The following is a 17,140-nucleotide window of genomic DNA, read 5'->3' as shown; positions in this document are numbered from 1 at the left end:
CAAAGATGTGGGCCTTTTCCACCACTGAGGTAAGACCCACCCGAGAAACAGCAGCAGCACTCCTCTAAGAGGGGACAGGCTGTAAACAGAAGCATGAGGCAAGGAGGCAAGGGTTCTGCTGGAAGCGTACGGAGGCTGCCAACCACAGCGGTGTTCTGTGATGTTGACACGTATCACACTACTGTGAAAAGAAAGGAATTGCGTTTCCTTCCCGTTTCAGTACTTTCTGGACCACAGCTCTGTAACTTACTCTTACCAAATGATGGCTGAGCGCACCCAGAGAAAATCTACGAAACTCTCCAGTAGTATTTGCAGAGCATAAGGACATAAAGAAAATAAGGTTTCTTGGCAAATTTTCAGCACCAGACATGTAAGTTTGTACTTGAGGCAAGTATATACATGTTACATATATGCACATTTATTTATATGCTTTGTTCCTCCTTGTATTAATGCACTTTAAAGCAGTCCTTTTCTTACATGACAGCAGCATTCACTGCTTCAAATCCAGATTTGCAATCAACTAGGCTAAACCTAGTGTCTGTACATTCAAACTAAAGGAAGGCCTACGGACAACTGAAATCACACACTTCAATCTGACTTTAATTCGACGACAACAATAAAATGCTTACCACAATCATGGCATCATCATCCCTTAAGAGTTCTCGCTCTAGTTTTGGCACAAGTGCTAAGAACAAGAACTGTGTAAACCCACAGATTTGAAGCGCTTGTACTTTTAAACAATATTCTGTTGGAAAAAACAGTGACTGGCTTTCCTGGTTTGTTTCGTAGTTTTTTCATCCTACTTCGCTTCTGAGATAACAGGACAAAATGCTGAAATGTTTTGTAGGGGAAAAAGCATGATGTCTAGAGATCACCAGGGATGCTATTGTAGATGCCACAACATTTACAATACATTTCTTTTGCATTGCTGAATACAGATGACTGGCACACACCAAGCTGCACTCTCTCCATACATTTAAGAGCTGAGATCTATCTTTCTCTTTCCTCATTCGCTCTCACATTTTTCCATCTCAAATTCCAATGGTTACAAACATTTATTTCAGTATGAGAATACAGGCTAGTCTGATGCCTCAGAAGCCTTTTAATAGTCTTTAGTGAAGTGTGCTTATGAGATATGCCAAGACTTTTGTGCCCTGATAAACGAGATGTCCAACTGGCCCTTACTAGTCCAAACCCTATTAGTCTAATAATTTAGTAATATGTTACCTAGAAAATGAAAAAAGAGAAGGTATAGAGTCATGCAATCTTTCCACAACATCCACCATCAAGCAAGTACTTAAAATGAAGTCGTAAGGCTATGCCCTATGTAAGCGCACAGGCCATGTATGAGATTTTGAATAGCAAATCATTTACAGAACTCCACAGATGCTACAGCACAGAATGCTAGGACTTAACACTATTAGCCTGTCCACAGACAGCACTGAAAAGAGAAATTAAGTAGCCCAGAAGCAGCTTCTGCATATCACTCGATTCTTCAGTGCCCTCCTATATAGCTTAGACGCTGCAAGACAGATCAGATACAACAGAGAGTGGCGCAAGAATGAATTTGACTGGAATTAGCTGGCAACCTGATGAGAGGCACAGCAGGCTGCCCTGAAAGCAGGAAAAGATGATTTAGGAAAAAAAAAAAAAAAAAGAAAAAGAAAAAAAAAAAAAAAAGAAAAAAGGAATTAAAAAAAAAAAAAAGGCACGTTTCCCTGTTAGGTTTTTGCTGTGCACCTCACCTGCTCTGGAAGTAGTTTGCTAGCTCTGACGCTTCATGGTTCAAGCTCCTCAGGTGAACGATTAAATTTCCAGAGTTGGTGAACATGGCGCCACATGTTTTGCACTCGTAAATCCGAGGCTTGCGGATAATATGCCGGGAAACCCGCATGTGGTGTTTATATTCCCCGAAGGAAGTGAAAGTGGCACTACATATCTGGCACCGGAAACAGCGTTTACCTTCGTGCTTCAGGCGATGCATCTTTAGCGAGTAAGCTCGGGTGAACTTTTTCCCACAGCGGTCACACTGAAATGGTTTAATGCCTGCGGAAGAGAGAGGAAAAAAAACCCAAAACATTCACCTTTTGTAATGAGAGGTCACTGGCAAAATCCTTCCAGACTCCTAACAGCGAAAGCACAGCAGCTGTGGCCACTCACAGCAAAGCGCTGGTTTAGGAAGAAATTCTCCGTTTCACTTTAAAATGGCAGAAACAATTAGAAGAGAGCTACGTTTTCTCAGATCCAATTGTCAAAAAATTTCCTAACAATGTGACCTGTCCATAACGCTTGCGCGCCTTCCTCCCCACAGTTCAAAACGAACACAAGCCTCCATGGATTATGCTATGGATAAGGTCCTGAGCCACAGCCAAAAACTATCTGATGCAGCAGTCATCTCAAACCATCTTTGAACTCCTTTGATCTCGGGAGATTCTTGTGCCAGACTGGTTCCCAACAATGCAATTATCAGACTACCCTTAATTGCAGTGTTTTTTTCTGGCTGCCTTTGGCCTCAGAGAAGTGTTCTGGCAGGGGGACCCTGTGCACAAGGATGCCCCTGTAATGCAGCAGGAATGGTGATAAAAGGGTGAAGTAGCAGCCTTTATATTGCGTGGGAACCTCTCTATACAAGAATTTTCAGCAACTTTGCATGACAGACAGCTAAGACAGTTTAGGTTCATGCCTCATTTTTTTCTTGTATTAATTTAGAAATTCTGTTAGGCGTTCATTTTTCATTTATCACAGGCACTAATAAAACCCTAAAACACATGAGCTCTGCAACATGTTGCAGTGGCTGGGAGTATGTAATCACACCCAAACAGAACTATTACAACATAATAGACTGAATCACCAAAAAGTTAAGATTTAATAAAAAGACTGAACTCCAGAAAGTGTGGAAATCCAAACACGAGGCCAAGAATCTGGAATATGGAGCTCCATTCATAATAGGGCTGTCAAGGAATAAAAAAAGGATTTTTCAAAAGGCTGAATGTGCATCAGTCCAGGCTGTTAATTCCACCAGTCTTTCACTCTGCTTTCCTTACATTCAAAGCGGGAGCTGAACTTTTAATTGGGGCTTTTATACAGAGAAAGCTGTAGTTACGGTTACACTGAAACTCCTTGTTAAGCATGTGAAAGCAAGTTAATATACTAGAATATTGTCTCGTGGAGCTAAAACTTTTCATGCTTTCGTACTGTCCAAGGGCATCTACTTCCTCTGATAAGTCCGAGGAAAATCTCTTCAGCCATTTTGCTTATGTGAAAACACTTTCAACATCTGCAAGTTCTGAGAGTTTCTTCTGCGTGCTAATTACTGTAACACAGCTATTTAAATCTCTCCCAACTTTGCCCAGGGGTTGCCAGTTGACAGGTCGGCCACAGATGCTTTGCTGAAGCCTGTCTGGCTGCTGTCAGTTAAGACTTTAGCAACCAGCCTGGGATAGTTTTGCACCTGATATGCCCACAAAGTTTGTATTAAACATGTATTATTACCGCTGGCCTAAACATAGTCTGGTCATTTTGCTTGAAAGGTTTTGACAAATAATTGCTGACAGTGGAAAAAATTACATCTTGACATTGAGGTTGCTCTGCCCAAAAACAGTACAGCATCTGTGCGCGGGCTTGAGTCAAGCTCAATCCAGCAGATGCTAAACCATGAGGCTCAGTGCTAAAGCGCAATAACCCTTTAATATCCCCTTCATTCGCTCAAATGTCAACACTACTGCCAGATAACGCTGACAGGTCTTGAACACCGACAGCAAAGACATTAGGAGTTCATACTTGTTAGGAATCAAAATAAATGTACCAATTTGGGGATCAAGACTCAGAGGAGGCATTCACATGAACCTTTTGCTACCTGTACTCTATCTGTAGCACCTAAATTGATCATCAAACCAATCCAGTTGTCCTGCAATCCCTCCAAACACTCTGAGATTGAAAGGTATACAACTTTCTTCAATGCAAAGACATTAGATAGAGCGTAGTTTCTTATGGCTGCAAGTCCCCTCTAAAACACAGCAGACAATTACAACATGTAAGAGGAAGAATTTCGATCTACATCACTTCTTTAGTATAATAAAAACCCCAGTATACTTTATTTCATCTCAAACCTTTATCATGAAACTGACTTATTCTGATGGGTGTCAGACAATCAGATCTTTTTTCAGTCCACACAAATGCTAATCATCCATGAACAGAGCTATCAGTCAGATCTGATGTATCAAAACAAGCATTCAGTGAGACATACCTCTAACCAATCTTTCTGAAATCGGTCCTCAAGCACTTGGCAGGTGATTAAAAAAGAACTGCATTATTTTATTTGCAGCACAGTGAGCAAAACCCTGTGAGTCTATAAATGAGCAATTTTTGGAAGCAGTAACGTTTCTTACCTGAGTGGATAAGCATGTGTTGTTTTAAGTTCTGAATGCGAGTGAACCGGACCCCGCAGGTTGGACACTGAAAAGGTCTGTCTGGACCATTTGGGCTGGGTCTCTCTGTGCTGCTGGTAGAAGGAGCAATGTAGAGTTGGTAGGGATACTGAACGTTCTCCAAACTACAAAGAAAAAATTCACTGATTTACAAGCAAGCTAAAGAAAAAAAAAAAACCTAAGAAGCCTTGTCCGTGGAAATGTGAACGTTGAACACATTTGTATGAGAAGAAAAAAAAGACCAGCGCTTCACATTTCTGTTGAAATCGGTATCTAGGTTGGAAATCTCTGCCTCTATAGCAACACGTCTGACCTGCATCTGAAGTCTTATCGCCACTGACTTCACACACCTGAACAAAACCAGAGGATAACCTCTGCCTTCCATTTCTTTGGGCAACAGGTCTGAGCACCAGCTGCAAACTGAACTTTATTTTCCAGGCATGGGCATTTTCTCAAGCATATCGATGACTTACAATCAGCAAACAGTCCCTGAAGGCAGAATTTAAAGAACGGAGCAAATTGGAAAGCAAAGGAGTGTTTTGCAGTTTCAGTGATATTTACACACAAAATTAAAGCCCATTCATTTTCATTTCAATCCAAGTCCAATGAACAAACATTAGTATCTACAACTACATATTGTTAAGCTTAGAATATTAATCTAATTAATCAATTCTTGCTCCTTGTCTGATTCAATCAGCTCTGAGAATAGTTCAAGCTATTCTCTGTTAAAAAGATTCTATGTTAAAAAACAGCACACAGACTATAATAAAGGAATGATTTAACTTTCCAAGTAATTTATTTAAAACTGACTAATTGCTTCTCCATAGCCTCTAGCTGCAAACTGTTTAAGGGAACTGTTTAAGCGTTACAATCCCAGTCCTCTGGCAAGGAACTTGCTTTGCTAAAGGGCATAGTAAACTAAAAACAAATCTGCTGGTACAAACATAATAGCAATAGGAGTTTGTACTTACCTGGGGTTTCCCTTTCCTGAGCATTAAGGTCTATATTTGTTGTTGAAATAGATATTTCAGCTTGCTCGCAGCCTGACAGAAGATCAGACATCACTGGCAGCAGGGAACTGCTCTGACCCGGAATATTCCACAGCCAGAACAATGCAATTTTAGTTTTACTAAACCGTAATGTCTGAAATCTATTGAGAAAAAAGTACAACGATGTCTCCTGTTGCACACAGTCAGAAAGTCTCCCTGACTGAACAAATCCTTTCCCTGCTCTGCTTCCATCTCAAGCCCAGATTACTGGTTTCAAGGTTCGGCTGAATTTGTGGGCTTCTAATGTTCACGGGAATGAAACGTGCACCTTGCAAAAATACATTCTCCTACATCATACAAAAATCCACAGACCAGATCAGCACAGGACGGCAAAGAACTAGGGTAATCTCTTTAAAATCAATACCTTAATTGTCTTTATCTCCTCTGGAAATGGATGTCAATACAACTGTGAGAACTGGGCGTCTGAATTCAGAATACAATGATGGGTGTCAGCAGCAAAAGTTCCAATTGTATAATTTATCTGGAGAGTGAGGGAGCACCAGCTCTCCCTCGATACACACAGGATGAAAGAGCTTCCTGCAGGAGTTCAGTATCAATCAAGTCTGTAAAAACCCAGAAGGATTTCTGCTCTCATGCAACTGGAATATTTGCTCTAAGGAAGAAATTTTATTGTCCTTCGATTCTTTTTATAGACAATAGGGTCCTAGAGAGCTGTGGAAAACATAGATGCTGACATACTTGTTGATCTTTGCTAAAGGGAGTATTTCCAAGAGGGAAGTTACCAGCTCATGCCCTGGGCCTGGCAGAGTGTAGTTCCCTGCCGTGTATAGGTCTAAAAAGGCCAGCTGAGGCCTCATCAGACCCACTTGAAACAAATGAGGGTATTTGTAAACACGGGTTCTGATTTGTCTAACCAAATTTCTGACAAACCCTGGCGCTCCCCTCCCTCCCTGTGAGCAGATCACTAGATAAAGAACAGATTTTTCTCTACTCAGACACGGAAACATTAGTTTTGTCTCTGGAGTTGGTATGACCATACACTTTCCACTTTACCAGTGACAACTCCACCAACACAGACCAACAGACCGATCTGTTATCAAAAAAAAAAAAAAAAAAAAGGAACAACATTGCAAAAAACGTGTAAGGCATAGAAGTTCAGCTGCCGTAACAGCCTAGTAATCAAATGGCCAAATGGATCTGGGCCCAGGATGGCCAACTTGCCCCTCACTTGGCATTTGACAAATGTCACACAGTCTGGCTAAGGGGCACGTTCCTTCAGAAAAGGTTTCCTTGCACTCAGCTGATCAGAGAATTCACAATCAAAATTTTCACAGCTACGTGCAACAGAAGCGACAGCTGCGATGCAGGGTTGATAAAAGGGACAACAGGCTGGCCAGCCAGAACTCCTGCTCTTGGATGTACATAGACACACACAGGTAGTGTGCTCAAATAAGTATTGCGTTTGTTTTCTGCGACATTTGCTTCATAGAGAACTTCAGCTTCTGGTAACACAATTCTCAGGTTCTTCCTCCCTCCTTCTTGTATTAAGGGACTGTGAGGAGGCAACAGCGCATTGTGCTCTGAGAGCTTCCTAGGGAGACACTCAAACTAGGACAGAAATTAGGAATCACAGCCCTCCTTTTTTTTCCCAGCTTTCTCAGGCTAGTTCATCCTCAAAGCCTGTACTGGTGCCAGCTTCTCTGCAATTGAAACAGCCAGGAGAAGCGCTACGGGGACAACCTTCCCAGCAGAAATTGAAAATAAAGTTTTGGTTTTTCCTACATAAAAGCTTCACAATGAGAAAGGCTGATTAAAGCAGATCAAATGGCAATCAGGAGGCTCTCCAGCTACCAGTGACTGGCATGTCTTTTTCCATCCTTACACTGCAAGCAGGCTGAAATACCTATTGGTGACACAAGCGCGCACCTTAGCACAATGAACAAATTACATTTAAAACACAAACATATTTTCTCTCCCCTGCTTCTTTTTCTCCATATATACTCAATGGCATGCAATTTGTGCTAAATGTGGCATTTAACAGTTGAGATTCGTCTAACATCTCAGATAATTTCTCTAACAGCTAGACAAAGAGATAGGTTTAAAATGTTTTCACTGCAAGGTTAAAATATTCTACTTGCATTTTTTTCTTCTCTTCACCAAGAGGTTTAACTGTGTAGAACAACACTCTGACAAATGTGAATGCCAAAATGCTCAGTGAGCCTAGAAACATTATCTATTTGTAAATAACACTTATTTTAGAAAAGTGGAGGCTCTCATTATATTGGATCAGAGAGTTCTTTTATAATTGAGTCTTTGCAACTCCTTTTTAAATCAGCAAACTGATACAGAGGCTAACTGTTAAACCAGCCAAGGCTGAATTACAGATCTATGTCAGAAAAGTATATTACAATCCAAATGTGAAATATCAGAGAAAGAATGCATCAGACTTCACTGTGAAACAGTAGTTTTAATACGTAACAAATTCCTGTGTGTCTATTAAGCTGACAACAATTACATGTGACCTGCTGTTTATGAAACGCTGACTATGGAAGAGGACCAATTAATGACGTTAATTATTAACACAGAAACAGAAGAGATAAGATGTTTTAAACTTTGAAATATTTATGATTGTTTCCATGGTGGTAAGGATGTAATACTGAAAGACCTTTAGATGGACTAGTCTTTTGCTTTGTTTTATGAACAGAAATATAACATATACTTGCCAAAAAAAACCCCCATTTCTCACTACAAACTTGCATTGTCCACTCACAACTGATTTTGACATGTTGAGAATTTCTGCTAATAAAGCAATGTACAACATGGACTTAAACTAAAGGTGCATTTAAAAAAAAACACCACAACAAAACAAAAGTAAAGAGGGGGAAATTTTCTCCATCCATATGATTAACTGATCACGTCTTCATTTGATTCAGCTAGAGATATACATTTTATCTTACTCAGAATTCTTGTGCACCCAAAACTGTGTGCCCAAATTGCTACACAGAGAATGACAGGCTGTATTTATTTGCTGATGTGCCCATCCAGTGCTTGAAATGGGAATTTAGAAGTTCGGTGCTCAAAGGGCTGTCACAGCGTATCAGAATGCCCTGTCCCATCCTGACAGGCATACACATACGTGCCTGTGAAAGAAAACTTTTTGGGACTTGAAAGCACCATTTTACACATTTAATTGATTGACAGAATAAGCAGAGTCTTGGCACTTTCACTTGAATTTATAAAGTACATCACTTGGTAGAAAATTTTAGTTCTGGAGTCCAAAATTCTCATATCTGTTCATTCCTTACTGTGATATAAACTACATGCAAATTCTAGTTCATTTTGCTGATGCTTCTGTTACTCTGAGACTAATTATTTTCAAATTTGGGCATAAACTAAGGCAAATATTCTTTCCTTTGCTGCATGGAAGAGACCTTTAAGTGGGAATTTTCAGTGCGTTTAAAGGATTTTATTTATCCTGAATTATTCTGTGCAGTTTGCACCAAAGCTCTGCAATTTTATAGGAAATTTCTGAAATAATCCTCTGCTGAAAATATGTATGCCACTTGACTTTAGAATTATAGCTTTAAAAAACCTGGATTAGTTCTAATGTAACATGTGCTCCTACTATCAATTCATACCCTAAATGCTGGGTATTATTTTTATACTGAGGTTGGTTAGCAAATAGATAACATCTTCTGTGTCATGCAAAAAAATCTTATCTAGGCAGTTATTTTCCCTCCAGATTTAATCCTGCAATGGGACAGGTTTTAGATGGAAATGTCAGGAAAGGTTTTACGAGCTATGAAAATGCAGCTCTTGATAGTTATCTCTATAGGGAGTTTCACTTGACACAGTTTCTGGAACAACTCCCAAAGGTTCACACTTCTTCCTCAGATCCACTTGTCTAACAAAACACTATGCAAAAGCTAGCTATACACACACTTGACACACCGCAAAAGCAAAGAAATAGAAGTCAAACCAGTTCTGTGTACCCTTGTAGGCCACTTGCAGGTACATCGCTTCGGTCTGTGAGAACTACGATACATCTTTGACCAAAGAGACCCATTTTGGTTTGGCCTTCTCTGCCAAAAAGACCGCTAAATATTTACAGTAAAGTGACACACAGCATCTTAGTAAAAAGCTACACGCAGAAAGTTTGGGAGAAAAGATTTCAGGCTGCTCTGCCTGTTCTGTGGTTTATGGCAATAGCAATCTCTGGTGAAGCCAAGACTAGGCACTTGTTCTCATTTTGTTGCTTTTGTGCCTTTACGTCAGCTTTAGCATGCATGCAACTACCACACCTGTTTCACAGTAAAGATTTTTTTTCAAATTGGCATTAATAAAGAGCAGTGATGAAGGAACAGTAAAAACATGAATATCTTTCTTCACCAGTGTTGCCTGGAAATAGACAGGAAATGAAGGAACAGGTAAGCAAATTCTGACTTTCATCACCTACATTCTTCTACAGCATCTGAACCTTCAGGCACTGATTGTATGTTGATCAACACAGAGAATTAGATGTACAAACAACTAAACATTCTGGGATTAAGGCTGGGTAGGTTAATTACAGCACAGCACTTGCTGCAGAACAGTTTGCACACTACATTGGTACATACCGATCATCATCATCTGCATGAGCGTTAGTGCCAGAGGTACTCTGGAGTGTGGGCAATCCCTCCGTAACCCCCTCATCTATTGAGCCTAGGCAAAGAAAAAAGGGCAATTTAATGCAAATAAGTGTTCAAAAAGGGTTGGGGGGGCTGGTAAATACATATAAAGCTTGCTTTCCCAAATCTGTGAGAGACACTGCTTCCTGGGTGATAAGATACTAAAATTGTCTTGGGAAAATCATTTCGAAAACCCAGAAGCAACATGTTCCAAATCAGCTTCTCCTCTGCACAGATTATCTAGCAAATAGACAATTCAATAAAGGGCAAATATTTGGCACACCTAGAAAATGGAAAGAATCTATGTTAAATACAGCCAGAGTTTTCAAAACACATCCAGTACTAACACTGTAAAGCAGAAATGTTACCTTCACCTAAAGGGACCATTTCATCAATTTTCAAGACTTCTTAAACAATAAAGAGTTCCATCCTGCTACACTACATTGCTTTTGTGTTCCAAATCTTCCATATATATCTATATATATATAAAATATATCTGTTCCCTGATAACGTCTTCACTTATTGATAAGATACTGAGACAGGAAGAGCCCTCTGAGAAATTAGAAATGCAGCACAAAAGAGACCACGCATCTGTTTGCAAGGGAAATTATACACAAAACCAGAGCTTTGTTCAGTGCACTGACATTCAAACAACTGTAGCTCAAGTGCATTTTGGAAGCAGAATCTAAGCAGCACTAAAGCAAAGCTACGACTTCGTTCACCTGATGTGCTGTTGCTCAGATGGGCCTCCCTCATCACCCCTTGGAGTTTGGCATTAAGTCCTTGTTTAGGTGTATTACGCAAGGTTATTGTGGCCTGATGTCACCCTAACAGGGAGGGAAGATGGTGGTACGGTACTAAAACAATTGTAAGAACCGGTACCCCCACCTCACGCCAACTATACCCCCTGGATAAAAAAAAATAAAAATCCTCTTGGTTTGGTTATGATTATGTAGATAAACGATAAACCCTGCCCTGCTTTGTCTTTAAGCTGAGCGCAGAGAGCCGACTGGATCACCTCGCATTCCTCCTCTTCCTCTGATGATGTCTATAGGTGCAATGGGAGGTGACAAAAACGAATGGTTGAACTCCGCCAAATTTCCAAAGGATCAGAATTGCTGTTGTTCCTCTCCAACACAGGGGCTCCTAAATCATTACGTATGCACGATTAGTAGCGTGAAAGTCACTTGGAAGTTGTAATTCCATCTCGCCTCCCTCTCCCTCTGTTGAGGCTGCACACGAAGCACCGCTTGAACTTTTCTGAACAGTCAAGCAGGCTTTGGGTCTCTACCACTGAATCCACATGAGATGAGAACAGATGGGGGAAGCTATCTCCCTCTACACCTACATCTTGAGAACAAGAGAAGCTTAGGACAGTGCTAGGAGCCACTCTTACTGCTATGGTAAAAAGAATTGTGCTTTCTGAGAGAGTGGTACATGAGCAACTGGAATTTGGGAACCCCCTTCTAAAGCTCACTAGGAAAATCAAGTATCACTAGGTCTACAATGACAAGTGTCAGACAAAATGGAAAACCAAAGAGAAGGAACAAAGACATGGAAAGTAAAGCAGAAAATGTGCATATTTTGTCAAAAAGAATGAGAGTAGTGTCTCCAAAAAAGGCTGCCCCATAAAGGTCAGTGTGTTCTACAAAACCTTGCTGAAGTGCAAGATTATTGTCTTAACGCAACCCCACGTTCTGGGGCCAGTGATGGCAAGAAACTTGCACCTCCAGCAGTTTAAAAATGACACTAAGAGAATCAAAACTTTTGATTTTGTTACGAGCTGACAAATTACATTTGGGAAATTCAGCAACTAAGCAATCCATAAAGTTACAAAAGTTAATTCTGTTTTGATTTATTCTTCTTTTTCATGAAATACTTAACTGAAAGTCTACTGAAAAATAAGCCAAATTGCTCTTCTTAGGTTTAATTTTATGCCTTCACCTCTCAAATGGAAACAGTGTTAATGAGTTATGAAAATATCTCCTCAGACATAGCTATTGTTGTAACCATAATGACTTATTTATCAAGGCCCTGCTTCACGTCTCCTTCCATATTATAAAGTGCTTCCAAATATAATAAATTGCAAATGAACAATTCTTGAAATTGCCCAAAGAGTGAATAAGAGCTTTTTGCAGTATCAGAAAGAGAGGCAGGAATGCTTTTATAAATGCACTATAAAACACTGAGATAAATATATGCAATTACACAAGGAAAATATGTTCAGGGAAGAGAAAGCTGCATTTTTAACATATCTTGCTGCCTCCATTTGCTGTTCTTATATTACTGCATAAGGCAATACATTTTGGGGAGGTAAAAAGTGCTTTCTAGCTACAAAGCCTGCCTTATCATATATTAGGTACATGTGAACTGTGCTCAAAAGCAAGAGCACTGCTTCTCTTTACAGCAAAATGTGAATAAAAACTATTCTGAGGATAGTTAACAATGTTATGCGAAGACTGCTAAATATTCAGTCAAACATATTCAAAGAGAAAGAACAGATTTGCACTTTGAAGACTCTGGCCTAGCACGTTTTTCTTCTCCCTGTGGCCATTTGAAGGAAGAACATGCTGTACTAACATCCTCAATAACAGACATTTAACTTTAAACTTTATAATCACTAAAGCCTAAGATCCTCTGCCCCATGCCGTACAAATGGTCAGGTACGTGACCTCAGTGGTACAAAACCCAGAACAGGAAACGGGAAACTTTCCCCAAAATGGCTTCAAAAAGAGATACCTTTTGAAGACAGATGTGCACAGTTGCTTGTCAACAGAAATCATTTCAGGAAACTGGCTGAAGCAAGAACAAAAGTCAGTAAGGTGCCTGGCTACTGGAGCACATTACAAAGTATTTTTTATTAACGCTAAGACTCTCTTAGGAAAGGAGATTTTCTAGCATCCAGCGGCACCTCTCTCTCTCCAATCCAGTCCTAGTCTCACATTCTCATGCCCCAATTCATTCACGCCACTTTTGAGTATGAAATTTTTCTGTATTTCTAACTATAGGAGAGGTCCTCCAAAACCTTCCGTAGATCATATACTACTCATCTGTAACCCAGAGTTTACACCCAGTTTGTTCTTTTAAGCTGCTTGCATACAGTGTTTATAGTTGGTAAAACTCCCTCCTTTCACTTGATACGCTATTTCTAACTTCCTCTAATCACTATTTCTACTTGTTCTATTTTGTCTGTGACAGTACAATTAGATCGATGACACAATTTGCATCTCTTTCTACATAGCCCTGGCAAGGGCCTTCCAAAGTTCCTATTATAATGAGTTAAAAACTGACTCAAACTAAACCTGTTCTTGAACAAGGACCACTTTTCCTGGAGACTACCCAGCAAACAAATTGTTCCTTTTAGTTTTGAATCTACACACTATTTTTGGCAAACTACACTTAAACATTTACATTTAAACTGATAGCAAGTCTGCTTCTCAGAAAAGGTAAACAGCCTTGTCTCCAGTAAATCTATCATTTTTGCTTGGAAAAAGCATTGCCAATCTAAAATACCAACAAACGAGCTGTAAGAACTGATGAGCAAAACCAACAACATAAAGTCTTGAAGGATGGGATAAATGGAAAATATTTTCATTTCTTTTTATTACCTGAATAGTTTAAGAACACTGATGATATATTGAAGTCCTGGAATGGTCTGACTGATCTAACGCTCGCTGTCTTCAGAGAAGGCACAGTGTTATGCTGACCAAACAAAACAAATAATGCAGGCTACTAGGCTACATTTATTTACTTTGTTGTGTAGTTTATTTATTTATTTAACTGAAGCAGCCTTTCATGTATACATTATTTGAATGAAGCAGACCAATACATCTGCCACCCTTACACTCTTCAAACAAAACAGGCTTTATTAAAAATCTTTCAATAAACTCTACCGAGTACAGGTCAAGCCACTTAACCGAAAGCAAAATAGCTGACTCAGGCAAAATTTTGGCAATTACACTAGAAATATTGCAAACTCTCTATCTTCTGACTTACTAAAAGCCATTCAATGCATTCTGCACAAAGAGGAAAACAGGGATTGTTACAGTAACCTTTAAGTATTAGCTATTATTAAACAACAGCCTGCTCGAAGAACCCAAAACGGGCTTCAAATTGTCTTTCATGGAAAAAAGGTTTCTCTCAGCAGTTGGCAGTGTTTGAAGAAGCAACTTGAGAACCAAATCCCACAGAAATGGAAAGATTCTCAATATTATGACTGTGTGGTTTTGTTTTCGTCTGGGCCATTAAGATGAGAGTGTTCCACCACTTATTTTGCAAATCTTCTTACAAAGGCTCTCTGTCATGATTATACAAGGTTTTAAGTCTGGGGCAAAGTACCATTCTATCCCTCTGTGGCTACAGCCACAAGTTTTTTAGATTTGGTGTCGCAGCTCAGCTGAGATCATGCACTTTGACATGAAGGAAAACAGAATTATTTTCGCCAGCCAAGCAACTAGAGGTAAAAAGGGTTATCGATCTCTGCTGAAGAAGGAGGTCTACCAACAGGCTTACCTTTCCTAGCTGCCTTCTGCAAAGTTACTTAGAAGAGCTCCAAGCCTCATCCCCCATTGGGGTTTACATGCAGCATTCCATAAACCAGGGGAAAAAAGGCTGTTTCTCAAAAGTAAAGCATGACAAAACAGGCAGATCCCCTCCACTAAAATCACAGTGCACACATGCCTATTTGAACATGTATCCAACGCCCGAAACGGTCATACCTATAGAGGAAGACTGTGGGCTGATCAGGAGATCTTCCTGCACTTGCTCGCTTCCTGGGACCGTCTGCTGATCGCTCAGAGAGCTCTGGGATGCGCTAACAGGCTGTGATACCTCCTCGTGCACCTCCTCGTCACTTAACCTTTCCACTTTGACACGCACGTCTTCCTCAATCACAAGGGGAGAACTGGCTTTTGTGCTCTCACAAGTCATGTAATCTGTAATTCTTCTGTTGGACTCGGAGGGTCCAGGCATTTCCAAAGTCCTAGAGTTCTCCGCCTGCTTCACCTTCTCAGACTGAAGTCTTCGATCAATTCCAAAAGGAAAAGTCCAGGGAAAAGCTAAGGATGAGTCCACGGGCTGATTTCTGGACTCTGGGTAAGAAGTTGAAGGATTCAGCACTTGGGGGGAACTTGTCTGTGTGTTACACTTAAGGGGGCTCTCGGGAGACATAACAATGTAGCTTTTGCGCTTTCTTCGTGACTCTCGGCAAACAGGAATGGTTCTTTCCACTACGCTGCACTCAGAAGAAACTGGAGAAAGGCTGCCATCCCGAGAAGTAAAATTGCAGTTTGCGCTGTTCTCCTGTCCTGCATCCAGCACCTTCTCTTGCTGGCTGTTGGGCGTGTTCCATAAAATGCTGGACTTCATGAATTCCGAGCACGTGCTAGCAACGCTGAACATCTGCATGTAGCTGGCTGCAGCCAACACATCGATAATGTTTTCTGTATTAATAGATAGTGTTGCTGTGTAAGCATATTCCAGGAGTGGTATAAAACCAGTCACTGTCACATGGTGCAGGTCTAACACGCTCTTGCTCTCGTCTTCTGCTTGGCCGACGAGCTTGGAACGGAAGAAGTCGCTGCAGGCTGCCAAAACCACCTTGTGCGCCCTGAAGATTTTGTCCTGGACGCGGATGGTGATATCACAAAAATGTCCATCGTTACGAAGCATGTTCAGCTTTCCCAGCATCTCCTGACTGTGAGCAGGGGAATTATGAGTGAATGTTTTAACACCCATTTTTTCACCTTTATGCTAGCGTTCTTTCCACATATGAGAGATCACAGGTACCCTAGAACAAAGAGGAAAACTGTCATTTTCATCTCTGAAAGCAAAAGTGAAGTGGCTTCACTGATATAAGACTCTGTATGAAGAAAATCCAGCCTAGTTCTCTAGGGTCAGGTTCTTCCTCGGATTCAGACTGTGCAATGGACTAACTCTACAGAATGCCATTACCTACCTGTACTTTTCAAAAACGCAGATCAAATTATTTGCAATTTATCACTAATATCATCTTCCACATTTCTGCTACTGCCCACTCAAAACAAATTCCTAACACAGCTTAGGGAAAAACAGATGTTGTAATACTGAAAAGAAAGCATTTTTAAAACTATCATCTGTGTGAGAAACCTGTATTTTTATTTTCTGGGCCCATGAAACTATTGTTTACGGTTCTTAAACCTGACAGGCTTTGTCAAACGTTTCTTTTAAGTGGAAAAGTTGTTAGCTCAGGTCCACTACAAGTGTGCAGGAGCAAGCAAATCTCCCAGACAAGGTATTTAATACCAGAAAAGCTTTAGAGAAACTACAGCATGAATTTCCAAAGGACAGAGTTCAAGCTAGTAAACATAAAATAAGAGTTGCCAATAGCTCTGCTTTCCTGCTGTAGCGCAGGTACTGATTGCCTAAAGCTGCTTTTAATAAATAGCTTTGGACAAGGATGAGAAGTTATTGAAAATTCCTTCAAAAACACAATGGATTATAAACCTCAAAGGAAAGTTTAAGTTTACATCAAATACACATAAACTGATTTTATATATGCGATAAGTAATATGAGGAGGGCAACTTCTTTCTTCTGAAAAGTACAAAACTGCCCTCTTGGGGACCAGTTCTCTTCTGTGTGGGAGCAGATGCGTGGTTTGTGTGCAAGGCCCTGAAGGAGGAGAAAGGGGTGCATGCCCCACATCGCAGGTTTTAAGGCTGCAGCAGTATCTGAAAAATAAATGCCTCTGATTTGAGGAGGATGAAGCTGATCCATGACTCGATCTCTCTGCAATACACAGAGGAAAGATGCCGTGCCAAGCCAAGTGCAATATGCCCAGACGTCCTCGGCCCCCGCAGTGGAACTTCTCTGGCCACCAAGGCTGTCTCTATTTGCAGAGAGCGGAGCATCTCTGAACGAGGAAAATCAGCTCCTGGGTTCTCTCCAATTATTTCTGAATTATTTCACTGTAAAGGAAACATAAGCCACCACGTTTCACCTTCTTAAGCCCTCCCCAAGGTTCCATGAAAAGTCTTCTGTGTTCCACATGACTCACAC

General features: G+C 40.5%; 1 protein-coding gene across 12 annotated transcripts in view; it reads right to left on the bottom strand.

Moving 5' to 3' along the window:
- Positions 1–17,140, bottom strand: part of ZBTB44 (zinc finger and BTB domain containing 44) — a 44,561-nt gene that overhangs the window by 9,687 nt on the left and 17,734 nt on the right. For 5 of the 12 annotated variants that reach the window (XR_008735438.1, XR_008735439.1, XR_008735440.1 and 2 more), the window contains exons 2-5: positions 14,823–15,892; positions 10,054–10,138; positions 4,389–4,552; positions 1,746–2,046 (exon numbers count right to left, since the gene is read on the bottom strand). Coding sequence is in view for 7 of the 12 variants with exons in the window: in XM_055728527.1 (XP_055584502.1) it covers positions 1,746–2,046; positions 4,389–4,552; positions 10,054–10,138; positions 14,823–15,840 (1,568 nt within the window). In the remaining 5 variants the exon portion in view is untranslated. Of the gene's footprint in view, positions 1–1,745; positions 2,047–4,388; positions 4,553–10,053; positions 10,139–14,822; positions 15,893–17,140 lie in introns of those variants that run through there. The other 7 variants (XR_008735441.1, XR_008735442.1, XM_055728529.1 and 4 more) reach the window with 5 other exon arrangements.

Source organism: Falco cherrug, chromosome 17, assembly GCF_023634085.1.
Source record: "Falco cherrug isolate bFalChe1 chromosome 17, bFalChe1.pri, whole genome shotgun sequence".
NCBI lineage: Eukaryota > Metazoa > Chordata > Aves > Falconiformes > Falconidae > Falco > Falco cherrug.
This window is presented reverse-complemented; position numbering and strand designations above follow the sequence as displayed.